This window comes from Mycteria americana, chromosome 16, assembly GCF_035582795.1.
Source record: "Mycteria americana isolate JAX WOST 10 ecotype Jacksonville Zoo and Gardens chromosome 16, USCA_MyAme_1.0, whole genome shotgun sequence".
Classification (NCBI taxonomy): domain Eukaryota; kingdom Metazoa; phylum Chordata; class Aves; order Ciconiiformes; family Ciconiidae; genus Mycteria; species Mycteria americana.
Genome location: NC_134380.1, coordinates 13,347,696 through 13,364,217, shown reverse-complemented (window position 1 = coordinate 13,364,217; position 16,522 = coordinate 13,347,696). Strand labels below are relative to the sequence as shown.

Genomic DNA, 16,522 nt, shown 5'->3' with positions numbered 1-16,522 from the left:
GCGCGCACCGCCCCGCCCCGGCCATTGGGCGGGACGAGAGGTGGAGACGCCTGCCAATCGGAAAGGAGGGGCGGGGCGAAGAGAAGAGCAGGGGTAGGTTGAACAGTAGAAGGGGGTGGGAGGAGGGAGGGGCGAGGGGGTGGAGCCTGGGGAGGAGGGAGGGTGTGAGGGGCGGGGCCTAGGGAGGAGGGAGGGGCGAGGGTGGAGCCTGGGGAGGAGGGCGGGGCGATGGGCGGGGCCTGAGGAAGGAGGCGGGGCGAGTCGTTGGGAGGGGGTGAGAGGCGGGGCCAGGCGGGAAGAGGGGCGGGGCCAGGGAGGAGGGAGGGGCGAGGGGCGAGGCTTGCCCCACAGGGGCAGGAGGAGCTGTGGGGCAGGGGGAGCTGTATTGAAGGCCCAGCTATGGGGCAGGAGGAGCTGTGGGGCAGGGGGAGCTGTACTGAAGGCCCAGCTATGGGGCAGGAGGAGCTGTGGGGCAGAGGGAGCTGTATTGAAGGCCCAGCTATGGGGCAGGGGGAGCTGTGGGGGAGAGGGAGCTGTAGTGAAGGCCAAGCTATGGGGCAGGAGGAGCTGTGGGGCAGGGGGAGCTGTGGGGCAGGCTCCAGTGATGGCGCAGAAAGGAGTCACAAGTTCCCAGACCCGAGTGTGGGGTTTATTAACGGGTCCCGGCCCCACTGGGACGGCACCTTCTCCCGCCCCAGCCCCACAGCCGCCGAGGCCGGAGGCAGCGGGCCACCCAGGAGCACCCCATGGCCGTGCCGGGGTCCCCAAACCACCCCACAGCTCAGCCCCGGCGGGTGCTGGCAGATCTCCACCCCGGCTCCCCTGCACCCCCCTGCCAGCCCAGCCAGGCGAGGGGTGCCAGCAGCCACGCCCTTCCACCGGCCCCGGGAAACCGGCGACTTTTGGCAAAACAGAGAGCGAGAGGGACATTATGACCTTATCAAAGCCCTGGCCCCCGCCGCCAGTCCGCAGCCCCTGGCCCCTTGGCAGCCCCCCTTCCCTCGCCCCTCTGGGACGGGGCACGTAGGGCTGCTCGCTTCCTTTTCCCCGCGGGGGAAGCTGGGGCGTGGGGCCCCTGTCCCCGCCGAGCCCCGTGCGGGAGCAGCTGGCCGCCCGCGGAGGAGCCCCCGGGGGGGGCCACAGCACGACAGGCCCCGCAGGGAGGGAGGGCAAAGCCCCCGCAGCCCCCCGGGAGCCCGACAGCAGCTACATGTTGAGAAAGGCGAAGGCTGACGGCTGACGGCTGCCCTCTGCCTCCGCCTGCCTGGCCTGGGGCCGGGACAGCGTCCGCGGCTCTGTCGGCAGAGAGTCCGGGCAGAGCACCGCGCCGGGACGGGCCACCAGCTCCATGCCGGCGAAGAGGGACAGGCTGCGGGAGGGCGCAGGGGTACCCGCCGTGTCCCCTGCCAGCCTGCTCACCGCCTCCCGCTCGCAGGGGCAGGCCGGCACCGCGGCACCGGGCCGCCCGTGGGTCTCCGCTTCCACCCCCTGCTCCGTGCCGCAGGCCGGCACGGCCACGGGGAGCGGGGCTGCGCTCAGGGGGCTGAGGATGCTCTCGCCTGCCAGGGGCGGGATGTCCGTCAGCAGGTCCCCGGTGCACGGGGCTGAGCCCACAGCGAGGGCGGAGGGGTCCGGGTCCGGGCGCGTGCTCTTCGGGGGAGCCTGGTCTCTGCAGAGAGCCTCGAACTGCCGCAGGATCTGGGAGGAGAAGAGCGGGGCGGGCGGGAGTGAGAGCGGCGTCGGGAAGGGGGCCCAGCCCCGGCACCTTTTCCCAGGCGCAGAGGCTGTCCTGGGGATCAGCCCCGATGTTCCCTCCCAGGGGGATCAGCCCCGATGTCCCCTCCCAGGGCTCAGCCTGGTCTCCGGGGGAGGGAGCGTCACACCCCCCAGGCCCCCCGCTCCTGGGAGAGGCAGACAGCTCCCCCCCCTCTGGAACACGTACGGAACCACTCCCAAGAGCTGCGTGTCCCCAGGGACAGCAGACCAGTCCCCAGGAGCCCCCTGCCCCGGGGAGAGGGCGCGGGGACGTCCCAGGAATCACCTTCATTGCTCGGTTGGCGACGGGGCCGGGGCTGCCTTGGCTGAGCTGCCGCAGGTGCTGCCGAGTCACGGCAAAGATCTGGTCCAGGGAGAGCAGGTCGGAGCACATGAGGGAGGAGATGGCACACATGGATCTCTGTGGGGAGGAGAGCGCGGCTGAGCCCGGCAGACAGGACAGGCGCTGAAAAACCCCGGCTCGGCAGCGCTTCTTCCCCCCCGTCCCTCCACCCTGTGCCGGCAGCGGCACAGCCCAGGGTGGGCAGCACCGTGGGCACGTGCCGGCGGTGCACCGGGACCGCCCCGGGCTCACCATGCGGACACCGTCACTGGGGTCCTCCAGCGCCCGGCTGAGCAGCTCCAGCACCACCTCGCAGTTCAGCAGCCCGCACCTGGCCAAGGGGAAGGGGTTACGGCCACGCCGGCTGCACGCAGCACCCCGAGCCCCGGGAGCCGGCTGGGAGCGGGCAGCCCTCCTGCCCGGCAGCGTTTCGGCCCCGGAGGCCTGGGCCAAGGCAGCCAGGGGGGTGAGAAGGGTTCAGGCTGCCCCTCGAAGCCCCTGCAGCACTCCCCACCCGGCCCTGCAGCACCCACGGTCCCGGGAAGAGTCCGCCTTGGGCACTTACTCCTTGATGAAGTGCTGTGCTTCCTCCCTGGTGAGGAAGACCCTGGTGCCGTGGGTCAGCACGGACACCAGGCTCACCTCCCGCACACAGTCGCCCAGGCTGTCGGCGTCCACCCTGCTCAGGGAGATGCCTCGGTGGGGACGGGCGCCAGCCCTGCTCCCTCCTGGGGTCCCAGCGCAGACCCCACCACCCTCCAGCGGGCAGGGACTCCCTCCCAGATCAGTTCCCCTGCCCGTGGCTCTGCCCACCCACGGGCTGCCCGGGCCGGGACGCCAAATATGCCAGGAGGAATCCAGCCCAGCAGTGCCAGGGGACTGAAATTAATGGTGTGGAAAACGAGGGCACCGTTTCTGGAGACGAGGGAAGCATCTCAGAAGGTCCCGGGGGAAGGGGAGCCCCCCACGGCCCCGTTCTCACCTCTCGGCCACGTGGCTCAGCTCCCGACTGGCCCCAGAGTGGCTGTCACTGCCCGATTTGCTGCAGGAGTCCGAGGTGCGGCTCAACTCGCCGTTCCCCTGCGAGGAGTCCTGGGAGCTGTGCCCACTGTCCGTCTCCTCCCAGCCGCCCCCGGCCAGCCCCGGCTGGTGGCTCACTGCAGAGGCAGCAGCAATGAGGCGTTGACCCCCCAAACCGGCCCCCGAACCTCGCGGGGACCCCCGCCAGGCCCCCCAGCAGCTGGCGGCTGCCCCAGCCCAGCGGCGGGGAGACCCTACCTCGGGTGCTGTGCGCTGCAGCGGCTGCTGGAGGCTTCACAGCCCCGGCCGGGCTCCTGGTGGGAGAGGGGGCCCTGACGGGCTGGTAGGCGTCCTCGTGGAGCTCCCTGCGGCGAGGCCGCGGCCCCTCCGGGGAGGGGAGCACAGCGTGGGCCACCGCTTCGGCCGCTCGCTGGATGGTGCTGAGCAGGGCTTCCCCCGTGGAAGCTGGGCAGAGGCCAGGGCATCAGGCGCTTCCCAGGGAGCCCAGCCCAGCCCCCGGGCACCCACCGCCTCGCAGGGTGTCATGAGGGGACGGCGGAGACCTGCCGGCAGAGAGGAGCGGCCCCGGCAGCCGGGCTCCAGTCCCTGTGGGGGACTTTTGGCTGGACAAGGGGAGCGAGGAATACCTGGGAGCTACCGGGACAGGCCAGGGGGCACGAGCTGACCTCCCATGTCCCCGTCACACCTCCCAGCAGGGAAGGACCCGGCAGAGCCCCCCGCTGCCAGCCCTGCAGCCGTGCCACCAGCCCCAGCACCCGTCAGACGGCCTGGGAAAGGGGAGAGCTGCACAAAGCAAAGGGCGCAGCGCGGCTGAGCCACCCGGAAACACCCGCCAAGAGAGAAACGCCCGCCGAGAGAGCCGGCAAGCAGGTTACGCGTCTCTGGACGCTGGGAGCCTGGTCTAACCCCAGGCAGGACCCCCAGGGCTGGGGCGTCGCGGTGTGCAGGCAGGGCAGTACCGAGCAGGGGACCCACGCAGGGTGAGGGGCAGCACCAGGCGAGGGCACAGCCAGGACTTACCGGAGCCGCTTTTCTCACTGCTGAAGCCAAATCCTTGCAAGGAGCCGCAGGGGCTGGGGCTGGAGCCCATGCCTGGGGGAGGCACAAGGCACATTCAGAGGGAGCACAGGCGTTCGGGGCCACCCTCCACTACCGTTCCTCCCCCTTGCAAGCACAGGGGAGTGGGTGCCTGGGGTAAGCCGGGAGGAGCTGGAGTGCAGGGCAGGGCACTTACAGAACGCCTCAGAGTTCCCCAAGGGAACTCTGCTAAGAGCAGCCTGTCCCTCCATTGCCCCCGGCACGTATTTCCCTCTGGCACGGTACCCTGCAGCCTGCTCTAGCCAGAGCTGCAGAACATCCTCAGCAAGCAGAGCCGGGGCCCACAGTGGGACAGGGACAGCAGCCAGACCCCCGTCACCGGGGCCTGTGGCACCCTGCCCTCACCCCCAACAGCCTCCCTGGCCAGCAGACCCTCTACACACCCACAGCTCCAGCCAAAGGGACCGGCCCGGCGCTGCCAGCACGGCCCACGGGAGGTGACAGGGCCGTGAGGAGCCTGCGCTTACCTGCAGGAGGCAGGGGACGGGCAGGCAGCGCGGCAGGCTGGGCGGGCGGCGCATCCGAGAAGAGAACGCTGGCCAAGTCCTGCCGAGAGAGACGGGGGTGTGGGCAGAGAGCTGGCGAGCCGGGCACCCCGGCTGGGCCCTGAGGCCGGGGTCTGGGAGGCAGAGCTGCCCTGCGGCTCCAGGCAGGACCCGAGCATTCCGCCCAGCACGGGGGGAACAGGGCCGGCACTCACCTGCGCAGCCGCCCGGACCTTCTGGTTCAAGCTGTTGCCGTGGAGAGGGTCTGGGGGCCCAGCGAACACTGCAAGGCACAAAGTCGGGAGGGCTGGGGGACGCTCGACCCCCAGGCACGAGGCAGGATGGGGCAGGACCCCGGCCCCAGCCCATGCTCCGGAGCAGCCCCCGCAGGGAGGAGCCGCCCTGGGCTCTCCCCGCAGCCAGGCTGAGCTCTCCAGCACCACGCGGGGCTGCTCCCCGCTCTCCTGCCCCAGCTCCCCCACTCCTCGCCCCGTTACCTGCTGCCTCCCGGATGAAGCAGGCGTTCCTCTTCAGCTGCAGGACGAACTGGGGGGAGCCCTGGGCGCACGTGTGCAGCAGGATCTTCAGCACCTGCGGACGCGGGGCTCGGGGTGAGCAGACCAAGTCGCGGCTGCCCCGCCAGCCCCCGGCCCTGCGGCAATGCCCTCGCTCTGGCCCATCACCCCGGCCCCGGGGCTGCTCTGCGGCCGGGGGAGCCCCGCAGCAGCCGCCCCCGCTCACCACCACCGGCCCACCTTCAGCTTGACGTGGCAGGAGTTGCTCTGCAGCCGGTTGAGGAGATACTCCAGCAGGCACTGGCTGCTGCCGGGCGACTCGTGGGAGATCTCTGGGGCGGGGGTTAGGGATCCTGCTCTCCCCGCGGGACCGCAGCCCGGGTCGGGCGGCAGCAGCAGCCCCCCCCGGTTGCCAGCACCTCTCCCCCTCCGCCCCAGCCGCCCCCGCACCCACCCCGGCCCCCGCGGCCTGGAGCAGCCCTGGACCACCCCCGGCCCCGGGCCCCTCCGCGCTCCCCGGAAGGATACTGGCGATCTCCTCGAACAGGTACCCGGGACAGGGGACGTCGTCGTCCGCCGTGCCCCTCAGCAGCACCGGCAGCTGGAGGAGGAGGAGGAGGAGGAGGGGGGGGACACGGCGTGAGAGGGGCCGGGCCCGGCCCCGGGTGGGGCTGAGCCCCGGTGCGGGCCCGGCCCCGCCGGCGCCGCGTAAGGCCGCTATAGAAGCCCCCCGCTACCCCGCTGAGCCCATACCACTGCACTGACATCACAGCCCTCGAAATAAGCGACGTCACAGCTATGACGTGAGAGTGGAAGGGCAGGGCGGGGGTGCCACGGCAAGGCCGAGGGGCCCGGGCTCTGACAGCAGGGGAGGTGGGAAGGTGCAGCGATGACATCACGGGTGGCGGGGTGACGTCACGTCCCCAGGCAGCCCCCCAGCCCCCGCTCCCGGCCCGGCCCGGCCCGGCCCGTACCCGGCTCAGGAAACTCAACCGGTCTCTCAGCGGCGCCGCCATGACACTCCCGGCGCCGGCCCTGCCCGGCCCGAAAGCGGCCTCGCGGCTCCGCCCCCCGGAAGACGCCGCAGACCAATGAGAGTGCGAAACGCTGCCGCTCGGCCAGTCATCGGCGAGGGAGGGCGGAGCTCCGGGCGGAAGTGGCTCACAAGGTTGACGCCGGCGGCAAAAGGGCGGGAGACGGGAAGTAAACAACCGGCACCCCCGCCAATCAGAGCTGCCCGCGACGAGCGACCAATCAGCAGGGGCTCGGGAGGTGGATGCCGCCTGTGACCAATCCACGCTTTCGGCAGGCCAGTCCGGCCAACCCGAGAAGGCCGAGGGGACGACCTTCCGCCACTACCCAGTCAGAGAGCCAGCACGCTTTGATAGGCGCACCGTCTCACCTATTGACGAGCCGGAGGGGGCGGGCGTCCGCCGACGCCCAATGCGAGGGCGCGGAGCTTTGATGAGCGGGGCGGGCGGCCAATCGCGGCTGCTCCGCCATGGCGGCGCCCAGGCCGTGAGGCGGCGGCGGCGGCGATGTCGGGCCGGGGCGTTTGGCTGCGGGCGCGGGCGCGGCTGCGGCGCTTCCCCGCGCTGCTGGCGGGCTGCGGGGAGCAGGTGGGGCCGCGGGCGGGCGGGGGGGGGGGATCGGCTCCGGGGACGGGGGGGCCCGGCGAGCCCGGCGCCCCGCTCCGGTTCCCTGTCGTTCCCCGCAGGCAGCTGCCTACGGCCGGTGCGTGGCCGCGGCGGCGGCCGGGACGGCGGAGCTGCGGCGGGACGCCTGCCTGGAGGAGTTCCGGGCGCTGCAGGACTGCTTCGCCCGGGCGGTAGGTCCCGGTCCCGGTCCCGGCGGGGGGAGCGGCCCCGGGCACGGCTCCGGCTCCGGGGCCCGCGGGGCCTCGGCCCGGCCTGAACCGCGGCTCTTTGCAGGCGAAGGCGACGCCGAAGTGACCGCGGTGCCGGCCCCGGCGCCCCTCACCCCGCGCACCGGCCTGGAGACGCTGCAGGGAAATAAAACCGCTCCAACCCGACCCGGTTTGTCCTTGAAGTGCAGAAAAAAGAGCGAGGCGGGGCCGGGGGAAGCTGGCGGAGCCCCCGGCCGCTGCCCGGCCTTCGCCGCCGCACCTCGGGCCCGCGGTCGCTGCCAGGCTCCGGCAGCCGCCGGCCCCGGGGCTGCTGGAGGCCGCGGCCCGGCCCCGGCCAGCCCGGAGAGGCCACGGGGGAGGGGGCCCGGGCTGGCAGAGCGGAGAGCACGATCGCGCCCGCTCTCCGGCCGGGAAGGAGCAGCCCCTTACGGGCGCTGCGCTTTAATCCGCGCCTCGCAGAGCCCTTTCCTCCTCTCTCCGGCCGCGGTCCCACATCCGGACCCGTTGCCCAGCTCCCGTGCGAGCCCCAGCTTTGCTCAACAGCAAAATTTCCTGCAAGGCAGCAGGAACCGCGGCCCGAGGTGCCGAGCTCTGCGCGGGCTCCGGCAGAGGCGAGACAAGACGCCGGTGCCGGGACGGCAGGACCTCAGGGAAGAGCCGGCTGCAGGGCGCTTCGGGAAGGCAGCCCCATCCCTGCCGCCAGCTTCCGAGCGCTCCTGCCCCGGCAGCGGCTCTGCTGCAGCTGCTTGATCCCCTGAATGTCAAAGCAGGCGTTTTCCTCCCCAGGCCAGGCCCCGTGCGCGAGGGATGGCGGCAGCCTCCCCTCCTCTTCCCCAGCAGCGGGGAGGAGCGAACCTCAAAGAAGGCACAAAAGTCTCTTTTCCTTCGGCAACGAAGCTCCCTGCGGGTATGGAGCGAGGTGGATGCCGCTGCCCGCCCGGGCAGCCAGAGCCCAGTGGCTGGTTAAGGCTTACCGATCTCTCTTTTTTTTTTTTTTTTTTTTTTTAAATTAAAAAAAAAAGGAGAATTCAGCTCAAAATGCTTCAGCTTATTTTATTGATCAGCTCAGCCTCCCCTCCGGGCTCTCCCGCCAAGCACTGCACCCCAGGACGAGCAGTCCCTGGCAGGCAGAGGTGACGCAGCTCCTGCCGGCTCCCAGCCCAGCTTGGGGGTGCCCAGGGCCCATGGCCCACGCCGTTCCCAGCCGCTGAGGAATGCCAGGAGCATCTTTGGTCCTTTGTGTTCATGCAGACGACTCGACACCAACAAACACGCGTCAGGGCTGCAGGCAGGTCTGACCCCGCGGGGCAGGAGCCTGCCCTCACCCTGCCCTCGCCGCCCGACGCGGCCCAGGACAGACCCTGGCAGGCAGCAAAGGGCAAGAAGGGGCAGAGCCAGCCCCGGCTCCGGCTCCCTCTCGCTGTAGAAAGGCTGGTTGGTGCCGCAGGGGGCAAAGCCCGGACCTGTCTCCCCACTGCGGACTTGGAGACGTGCTCCAGAGCCCGCTGCCGGCCCTGTCCCGACAGACGCGCACGGGGGACGGCTGCGGAGCGGCTCCAGGGCTCCCGGCCGCGTTGCTTGTGCTTTGAGACAGCGTAATGGAGAAGCTCACTTGTACTACGGGGGGAGTCCTGAGGGTTAAGGCCGTGACAGTCACGGGGAATAGCGCGGGTGGTCCTCCTGAAGAAGTACGCCCAAGTCCGTGGCTGTTGCCGTGTGGCTCTGTGTCGTTTTAATGAGAAATTAAGACGACATCCTTCGAGCAACAGGCACACGTCCCAGGCAGGCGGCAGCAGAGATCCCGAGCGACCAGAACCGGTGCGACAGTCCCACGTGTCCGATAACCACCCACCCCTGGCTCTGCGAGGTCCCATCGGACACGAACTCAACGAGGCTAGTTTAGCAAAGACACTTTGAGATACGGATATAAAAACCACCACAGTGATGAGGTCTGTAGACTCCAGGCTGGGAAATTTCAGCCATTCTAGTGAGAGCTTTGGGATTTGATTTCTTACATTCGCAAGTCAGGATGTAAAAACAAAACAAAAAAAAACCCGAAGGGATGAATCACTGTCTGGGAGCCTGAAACGAAGCAGGGCTCCCATCGAAGCTCTTCCCTTCCTCGCTCGTAAAATACATTTCCAGGGGCGGAGTCCTGACATCTACGGATGTAAAACACAGCGCGGAGGGGGGCTGGGAAGAGCACACAAAACAAACACGCTCCACCGAGTTACAGAGAGAAGAGGTAGGTATGCTTGAGCCAAGCCCCCGCGTCCGCCCTTCTAAGCCACGTCTTTTGTTCCCAAATTAGTCACCTCTTGCAGAAAAATCAAGCTGGTTTGGGGGAGGGGGCAGTCTGCAGCCCCCCGGGTTGAGCTTCATAATGCACTTTGGACAGGAGAAGTCAAGCTTGAAAGCACAGACGAGAGCTGAGCATCCGGGGAGGGTGGCGAGAGCAAAGCTCCCTGTTATTGCTAGTGTGTGGCCAATTAAATCCCTGGGAGTAGAGGCAGCACAACAGCAGCAGTTGTGCCCGTTTAAGGCAGCGTTTCTACTAAACTAGGTTCCTAAACCACAACTATCTCCTAAACATGCAAGACTAACAGCTCCCATTTCAAGAGAAACACCAAAGCCATTGGCTAAGCTGGTCCTCAGCTCATGACTTGATGCTTCTCCAGAATAAACCCTTTCCCGAGATCCCTGCTGCGATCCCTGGTTCCCCTCCTCCCGCAGCCCCAGACCTCTGCCCCGAGGCCCCGCACCGCCCGGGCGAAGGAACCCAAGGCAGGTGCCAGAGAAGCCTTTCCAAGCAGGCAGGGGAACCTCGCAGACGACCGCCTCGGGTCTGAAAGGGGAGTCGAGAGCCGGATGGAGAAGGCAATTCGATATGAACGAGATGTTGGAAAAGGTCCTTGAAAGCTGGCCTGGCAGGGAACCAAGGTAGATGGCAACCTCTGAAAGCCAGAGGACAGCGGGAGCTTTTCTTTCACGGTTGCCACCTCCTCGGCCACCTGCAAGCACGCGCAGGGAGGTGCTACCGTCGCAGAGACTCGAGAAGCCCGCGGTTCCCTCGACGGTGCTCACAGGTCCAAGGAGATCCCGTGGGTCCAAGCACTGCGTCCAGCAAAGTGCTGCTGGCTTAGACCAACCACTGCCTGAGCCACGGTGGCCAAAAAACCAGCTGGTTAACTTGAACCTTCCCTACAGAGCTCCTCGGCCTCGTGCCTGTGGCCAACACCCGCAGCCACCCACCGAGCACGACCGCCCCGCTCACACGCTCCCGTCCGCCTGCGTCATCTGCTTGATCTGCCGGCTGTGGACCACCTGCTGAGCCCCCTCCGCAACTTGGTTTAATCGCGTCTCTAGAGCACTCCGGAGGTCGTTTACTTTCACATCTGGAAGGGGGTTCAGGCCAATGAAGACCCCCGCCCCCTGCGCAGCCTCCTCCTCCTCCTCCTCGGGAGGCAGCAGGTCCCGTCTCCTCCGGCGGAGGTCCAGGTCCGCCTGCAGTTTCAGGTCCCGGTTTGGTTTGACATCGTGGTCCAGCTTCTGGTCCCCCTGGGCAGCCGCCCCTCTCTCGGGCTTTTGGGCAGGAGCATTCTCAGGGCCCGGTTTCTTCTCAGCATCGTTTGAGAGACCCCCATCCCCGTGCCTCTGCTTGCTCCGGAGACCCCCCTGCGGGTCCTGGGCCACGTCCACCACGTTCTCCCGAGGAGCTTCTTCCTTCGCCTCCCCTTTGCCAGCCAGGTCCCTCTGCAAGGCCTGCTGCCGCCTGCCAGCACCCTCGCCTCCCTCGGCGTCTGCACCTCTCTGACGCTCCCGTAGGTGCTGCTCGCTCTCTGCCATGTTCCTTTTACTGGAGGAGTCCAGCGCAACTGCCAGGTCTTTGGGCTCCACCTGACTCAGTGCTTTGGCTTTAAGGTCTATTCCTGAGTCTCTTTCCAGACTCTTTCCTGCTACTCCCTGAACTTTGGCAGCCCCCGGCTGTTCTCTTTGGATGGGAGCTGTAGCCACTTCCACGGCTTTCAGGGAATTCTTCTTCTCGTGGACGTCTCTTCCAGCTTTGGCTTCACGATCTCCTCCTAAATGCTCCGCCAAGGGCTTCTTTTCTAGGTGGTTTCTGGCTGCTGGAAGGTGTTGGGCATCCCCGTGAAGGGGATCCCAGTTCTCTGCGGGATTTTTAACAGCTCTGTCATCCTCCTGTGGCAGCACCTTCCGCTCCTTGGGAGGAACCCCAGGAATCTCACGCCTGTGCCCAGCCTCTTCCAGCTTTCCTGCAGTTCCCCTGCGCTGCTCCGCGGAGTCAGCAGGCTGCCGGCCCAGGCCCTGCGCAGGGTGCTCCAACAGCTCTTTGCTGAGCGGCTTTGCAGCAGCTTCTTGCTTAGCTCCCAGGCCCTCGTCCTCCTTGCTCTTGGAGAGAGGCACAGCGGGCTCCTGCTGCGTTTCCACTGCAGAACAAAAACCGACATGTAAAAGCTTTTTCTTACCACAAGTGACAGATTCCCTTCTCCCTCCGCCACGTTCTGCATAACAGGGGGCAGGAGAAGAGATCGCACCATCAACGGCCACAGGGGAAAACGAGGAGAGCCGAGAGGGAGAGCGTTACCCCTGCGATCAGGTGCCGGGGATCCCCACCTCGGAGGTCAGGGTCAGACACAGGAATGGCTTTTGCAGAGTGGACTCTGCCGTGTGCCAAAGGGACTCGGATCTCTCCCAACCCGACTTTAGAGCTGCTTTGAGCACTGATCAGCCCGTGGAGGGGTCACGCTCTTTGGCGATGTCCTTACCTTGCTTTGGCTTCTCCTCTCCTCCCTCCTCCTGCCTTTGCTGGTGGATCTCCTTGTGCTGCTCTTCAATTACAGCCAGCAGTTTTGCCTGCTGGTCAAGTAGCTGCTTCTGCTGTACCTGCTGTTCTTTGATCACCTGCAGCAGCACAGCATGATCAAGCAGTTTCGCCTGCCCCGCTTCTAGAAAAGGGAAAAAATAAGGAAGAAAAAAAAAAAAATCCATGACCCAAACCGCTCACTAATCCTCCCTCAGCTGGAGGGGCTGCAGGGGCTTTCCTCGGCAGGAAGGTCCTGCTCTGCAAACACCGCCCGTTCGCCAGGAGGGAGGGATGGACGCGGCACAGCTCTGCTGCTGGCGCTGACGGCGATCACGGCGGCACCGCTCCGGTGTACCTCTGCCGAGGACGGCAGCCGAAAGCCCAGACTAGCAGCTCGCTAGCACACGTGCTAACACAGGACACTGGCCTCCCTCCCAAGGCATCAAAACCAAGCTCTTGTCATCAACTGCTCAGGCAGAAGAGCCACGAGGAAGAGGTACAGGGGAGCAGGTCTGCTGGAGTCCCAGCGCGTGGAAGGACGAGGCGGCTGCTTGGCACGGGAGCTGGAAGAGGACAGGACCGGCAGTCGGTTGAGAGCGAGGGGCTCGGCTGTCCAAGCGAGACAAGCTGCTCTTAAAGCTGCCTGCGGTGCCTGGGGAAGCCCCAGCGCTGCTGCGGAGCGGCTCTCTAGATCATCTCTTTGAATGCACTGCAAAGACTTCATCCCAGCTAAACCGAGCCCAGAAAGGCCACAAACAGCAAATGTGCAATCTTAGGAGGAACTGGAAGAAGTCAGCCAAGGCACAGCACCGGGAGCTGCCCTCAGAGGGAAACTACCCGCACGGTGGGATAAACCGACACGGAAACATCGACCCAACACGTGAGGTACAGACGCTGAGCTAGGTCTTTACCGGGGACAAGTCCTGGGTTACAGCCAGGGTGATGAGAGGCTACTGTTGTCTCTTCTCTCAGCTTAGCAAAGTGAACATCTAGCCTGGCCCACAGCAGGAAAACACCCACCGAACAACCCTGCCAAAGATTTTGGCTTTGAGCACGGTGAAAGGGCTGGGATCCCGAGGAGCAATCAAAGGTTTAACAGCCGAGTACTCCCGCACGCAGCAGCGCAGGTGGTCAGGCAGGTCGAAACCACAGCGGCACAGAAAGTCAGCCCCACCTCCCGCCAAGCCGAGCCGAGCCGAGCCGCCACCGCAATAAAGCTGAGCTCCCTGCGCCACGTAACAGGAGGAAATCCCTGCCCACCGGCCCTTCGCAGCCGCGAAGTCACACAAAACAGATGAGTGCATTTCGGGCCAAGCAGAAGTGACTCACATTGATTCACTCGCTGCAAGCGACACGTCACGCACAAACTATGAGTCCCAGGTCTGCACGGAAACGTTGCTGCCTTTTCTCCGCCCGGACAGACACCCAGACTTATCGTATCGTATCCGGAGAGTATGAACCTGTGTGTCGCTTGCCTCCCACGCCAACGAGCAGCGTTCCTCCGAAACTGAAGGTGTTTCTAGACTATTATGCCCCAAAGGAAATAATGTCAAAATTAATAGCCTGTAAAATGCCATTTAAATTAAAAAGGGATGCTGTCCAGGTTAATCCTTCTCCAGCACGCACTGCCTCCCCCTGTCCCGCTAATCACCCACAAGGTGATTACAGAGAAATATTTCCAGTTCACATTACAGCGCTGTTAGCCAAGGGCCCCTGGAATTCCCCTTCCACTCCGTTTACAGAAAGCCGGCCTGCGAGGGGGAATTCGGTCGTTTCAAGAGAGCAATTGACTTCTCGAGATCTGTTTCTTTTTCGCACTTTGCTCAGAATAAACAATGAAAACAGAAGTCACTTCTACTATCTCGCTCTCCGAGCCTGCCAGGTCCCAGCTCGGCATGGGAATGTTTGGGTTGAACACGCAGCAGGCAAAGGTTTAATGCCAAATCAAAGCATTTCTCACCGAGAGCTCTGCAAACACGTGTAACTCCTGTATTTGTGCAGCACACCTCTTCTACACAAACAAAAGGCGACGCTATCTCCCGGCTCCTCCTTTGATCGCGGGGAAAGCAGGCCTCAGCCGGTGCTTTGGCTGGATTTTAACCGGCACTCTTCATAAAAACATCTTAAACAATTACAAAATGAAAGTACTTGAGTTCACGCGGCCCGGGGCAGCTACAACTGGAGCACTCAACAACGGTCCTGGCAAGGCAGCTGTTTGCAGAGAGCATCCACGGAGCTACGCGCCCACCGCCTCGCTCCTGCAACGCCTTTTCACCCCTTCCACCCTCTCCCAGCCTCCGGGTACGAAGCTCAGCTCTGGGCAGAACGAGCCCAGAGCACCTTTTGGTGACATCCTCATGGGAGAGCGTCCCCGGCAAGTCCCACACAGACTGAGATGGAAAACCCCACGGAAACTCATGGCCCTTCATCCTCCTTGAAATGTGAAGAGTCCTTATAGGCCATACCTGCCACTAGCTTTTTATGCTCAGTTTTTAAAGCCCCATTGCAATGCAGAATGGAAAGAAAATAATTAGAAAACCAAGATGTAACCACCCAACAAAGAGGAGGGCGATATGCTCCCCAGGAGCTGCCATCGCTCAGCGGATCAAACGCCCATCCCCGTGGACCAGAGCGCCCAGGGGTGGCACGAAGGCAAAGAGCCACAGGACCCCAGCACGCACGGGCTGCGAGTCCGAGCTCAGGCTCCAACCCCTCTCACAAGGCAGAGGTCGAAGGCAGCGAGCTCAGCCTGAGGAAGGGCTCACCACGCAGTACCAGCACCGAGGCTCCGCGGAAGGAGCAGACGGGGCTTTGCCACCGCTCCCCGGCATGGCCACGTGCCCAGGTGCGCCCACGTGCTAAAGCCTGCGTCTGCCCCACGCCGTGAGGCTGTAGGGCGATGCCCGCCCACCTCCCCACCGTGCTGCCGGGTCCCCCCGTTTCGCACCAGCCACACGGTTTCACTCCGGTCTCGCTCTTGCCGGGGCAGCGCTCCGAGCCGCCGAAGCTGGGGAGCAGCCGGGCCCGGGTGCCAGCGTGACTCACGTCCTCGAGCGGCCCTGCCAGAGGCTGTGCCGTGGAACAGCCAGCCTGCGCCGGCGGCGTGAGCCCGCTGGAGACAGGCACTAATTGCTGCCGTCGCGGAGGTGACTACGGCCTAAAGCTATGTGCTAGCAAGAGCCAAGAACAGCACTGGCTGGCACGGCCCTTCTGCAGAGAGAAATCCTGCACTCGCAGCCCCGGCTCCCGGGGGGAGCTCAGCGCCTTCCCCTCCCCGCACACCTCAGGGATGCACGCTCACCCTCCAGCTTGCTCTCCGCGTTCTCCTGTTGCTTCTCCTCGGTGTTTCGGGTATCCCTGGGCTCCAGCTGATCCACTCTGTCCGGGAGGGGCAGATCCTGCTTTTCACCTGCAGACAAACAGATCAACAGACCTTTGCAGTCAATAAGGACGCTCCAGCAGCAGATGTTCTCTAAAATGACTCCACATCGTGTTGTCTCTCCCTGCCTAAGCTGGCACAGTTTATATTCAACCCGATGACTGCGAGGGAAGTAATAAAAAAAAATATTTAACAATCTTATAGACTTGTGGCAGCGAGCCAGTGCTAACTACCTCAGCCAATTAAAATGCAAGAATGGTTCTAACTAGCTTTTAGACGGGCACTTAGCAATGTGTTACCTGTCAAGATCTCCCGGCTCCGTGTCCCCAGTGAGTTCAGAGACGCACAGGAACAGCATGGCACCTGACATTTAGTGGGCTAGCAAACAACTGTTTGACAGATATTATAGTAGCTGTCAAAGCCACCAGATTCCTCCTTTTCCCCAACAGCTGCTGAAGGGGCTGTGCACGCTCACGTGCTAATCTCGTGAAATTAAAAGGAAACACTGGGATGTAGGTAGGAATAATCAAATTGCCCAGTCGCCGGGGCGGATTACAGGCCAAGAGGAGAGTTTGTTCAGATGAGCCGCCGTGGAGGGAGCTTACCAGGGTCACCTTCCTTCTCCATGGACTTCGCAGCCTCCTCTGCTTTCCTGGGGAGCTGGAGCTTTGATTTCTCCCTGTCACCTGCAGCCTCAGCTTTCTTCTCACCGTCCGGCACGGCAGCTTGCGCCTTGGCTTCCAGCACTTGTTTGTCTGGCTCCAGCTCTTTGTATGGCGGCCTGCCATCCTGCTGCACGATCACCTCCAGGACGTTCTTCGGATTCCTAACGGGCTCGTCAGTCCCTCCCCGCAGTTGGTTCTCAGCGATCGCTTCCTTCCCCTGTTTCGGGCCAAGTGCCTCTTTCTGGGGATTCAGCGCGGCTGGCTCCTCCAGCACTGGCTTGAGCAGACGGTCGTTGGCTCCACCAGGCGCAAGCTTGTTCTCATCGGATTCCTCCCGCTCCCGCCCCATGTCCACGACCACTTCGTCGTGCGGGACGGGTGGCTCGTGGCGATGTGCTTCCCCCACGGGCAGGGCAATCCCTAGGGCGGACGACAGGCAGGGTTAGGGGGCTCGAGACTGATGGGAGAAAGTAACAGGCAGCAGGTTCACAGCACACCCAGCTACCTGCTGCCCTTTTTCAGCCCTACCTTTGCTTTCTCATCAGGAGG

General features: G+C 64.7%; 3 protein-coding genes across 4 annotated transcripts in view; 1 reads left to right on the top strand and 2 right to left on the bottom strand.

The window, feature by feature from the left end:
* Nucleotides 1-635: 635 nt before the first annotated feature.
* On the bottom strand, nucleotides 636-6,460 carry TEPSIN (TEPSIN adaptor related protein complex 4 accessory protein). The gene is made up of 13 exons (XM_075518586.1): nucleotides 6,212-6,460; nucleotides 5,766-5,838; nucleotides 5,478-5,569; nucleotides 5,220-5,313; nucleotides 4,938-5,005; nucleotides 4,705-4,783; nucleotides 4,160-4,231; nucleotides 3,377-3,583; nucleotides 3,081-3,255; nucleotides 2,664-2,777; nucleotides 2,351-2,429; nucleotides 2,042-2,176; nucleotides 636-1,698 (listed from the first exon to the last, which is right to left on the bottom strand). Exons 1-13 carry the CDS (start codon nucleotides 6,251-6,253, stop codon nucleotides 1,207-1,209), a joined length of 1,722 nt encoding a protein of 573 aa, XP_075374701.1. The 5' UTR covers nucleotides 6,254-6,460; the 3' UTR covers nucleotides 636-1,206.
* A 238-nt stretch (nucleotides 6,461-6,698) lies between these two features.
* Nucleotides 6,699-8,143, top strand: NDUFAF8 (NADH:ubiquinone oxidoreductase complex assembly factor 8). Its single transcript, XM_075518587.1, has 3 exons — nucleotides 6,699-6,856; nucleotides 6,955-7,065; nucleotides 7,169-8,143. The coding sequence occupies exons 1-3, from the start codon at nucleotides 6,776-6,778 to the stop codon at nucleotides 7,187-7,189; spliced, it is 213 nt and encodes a 70-aa protein (XP_075374702.1). The 5' UTR covers nucleotides 6,699-6,775; the 3' UTR covers nucleotides 7,190-8,143.
* Nucleotides 8,138-16,522, bottom strand: part of SLC38A10 (solute carrier family 38 member 10) — a 38,744-nt gene continuing 30,359 nt past the window's right edge. For both annotated transcript variants that reach the window (XM_075518580.1, XM_075518581.1), the window contains 4 exons: nucleotides 15,914-16,393; nucleotides 15,231-15,338; nucleotides 11,892-12,071; nucleotides 8,138-11,552 (listed from right to left, as the gene is read on the bottom strand). In XM_075518580.1, the coding sequence (XP_075374695.1) occupies nucleotides 10,375-11,552; nucleotides 11,892-12,071; nucleotides 15,231-15,338; nucleotides 15,914-16,393 (1,946 nt within the window). In that variant the 3' untranslated portion in view covers nucleotides 8,138-10,374. The remainder of the gene's footprint in view (nucleotides 11,553-11,891; nucleotides 12,072-15,230; nucleotides 15,339-15,913; nucleotides 16,394-16,522) is intronic.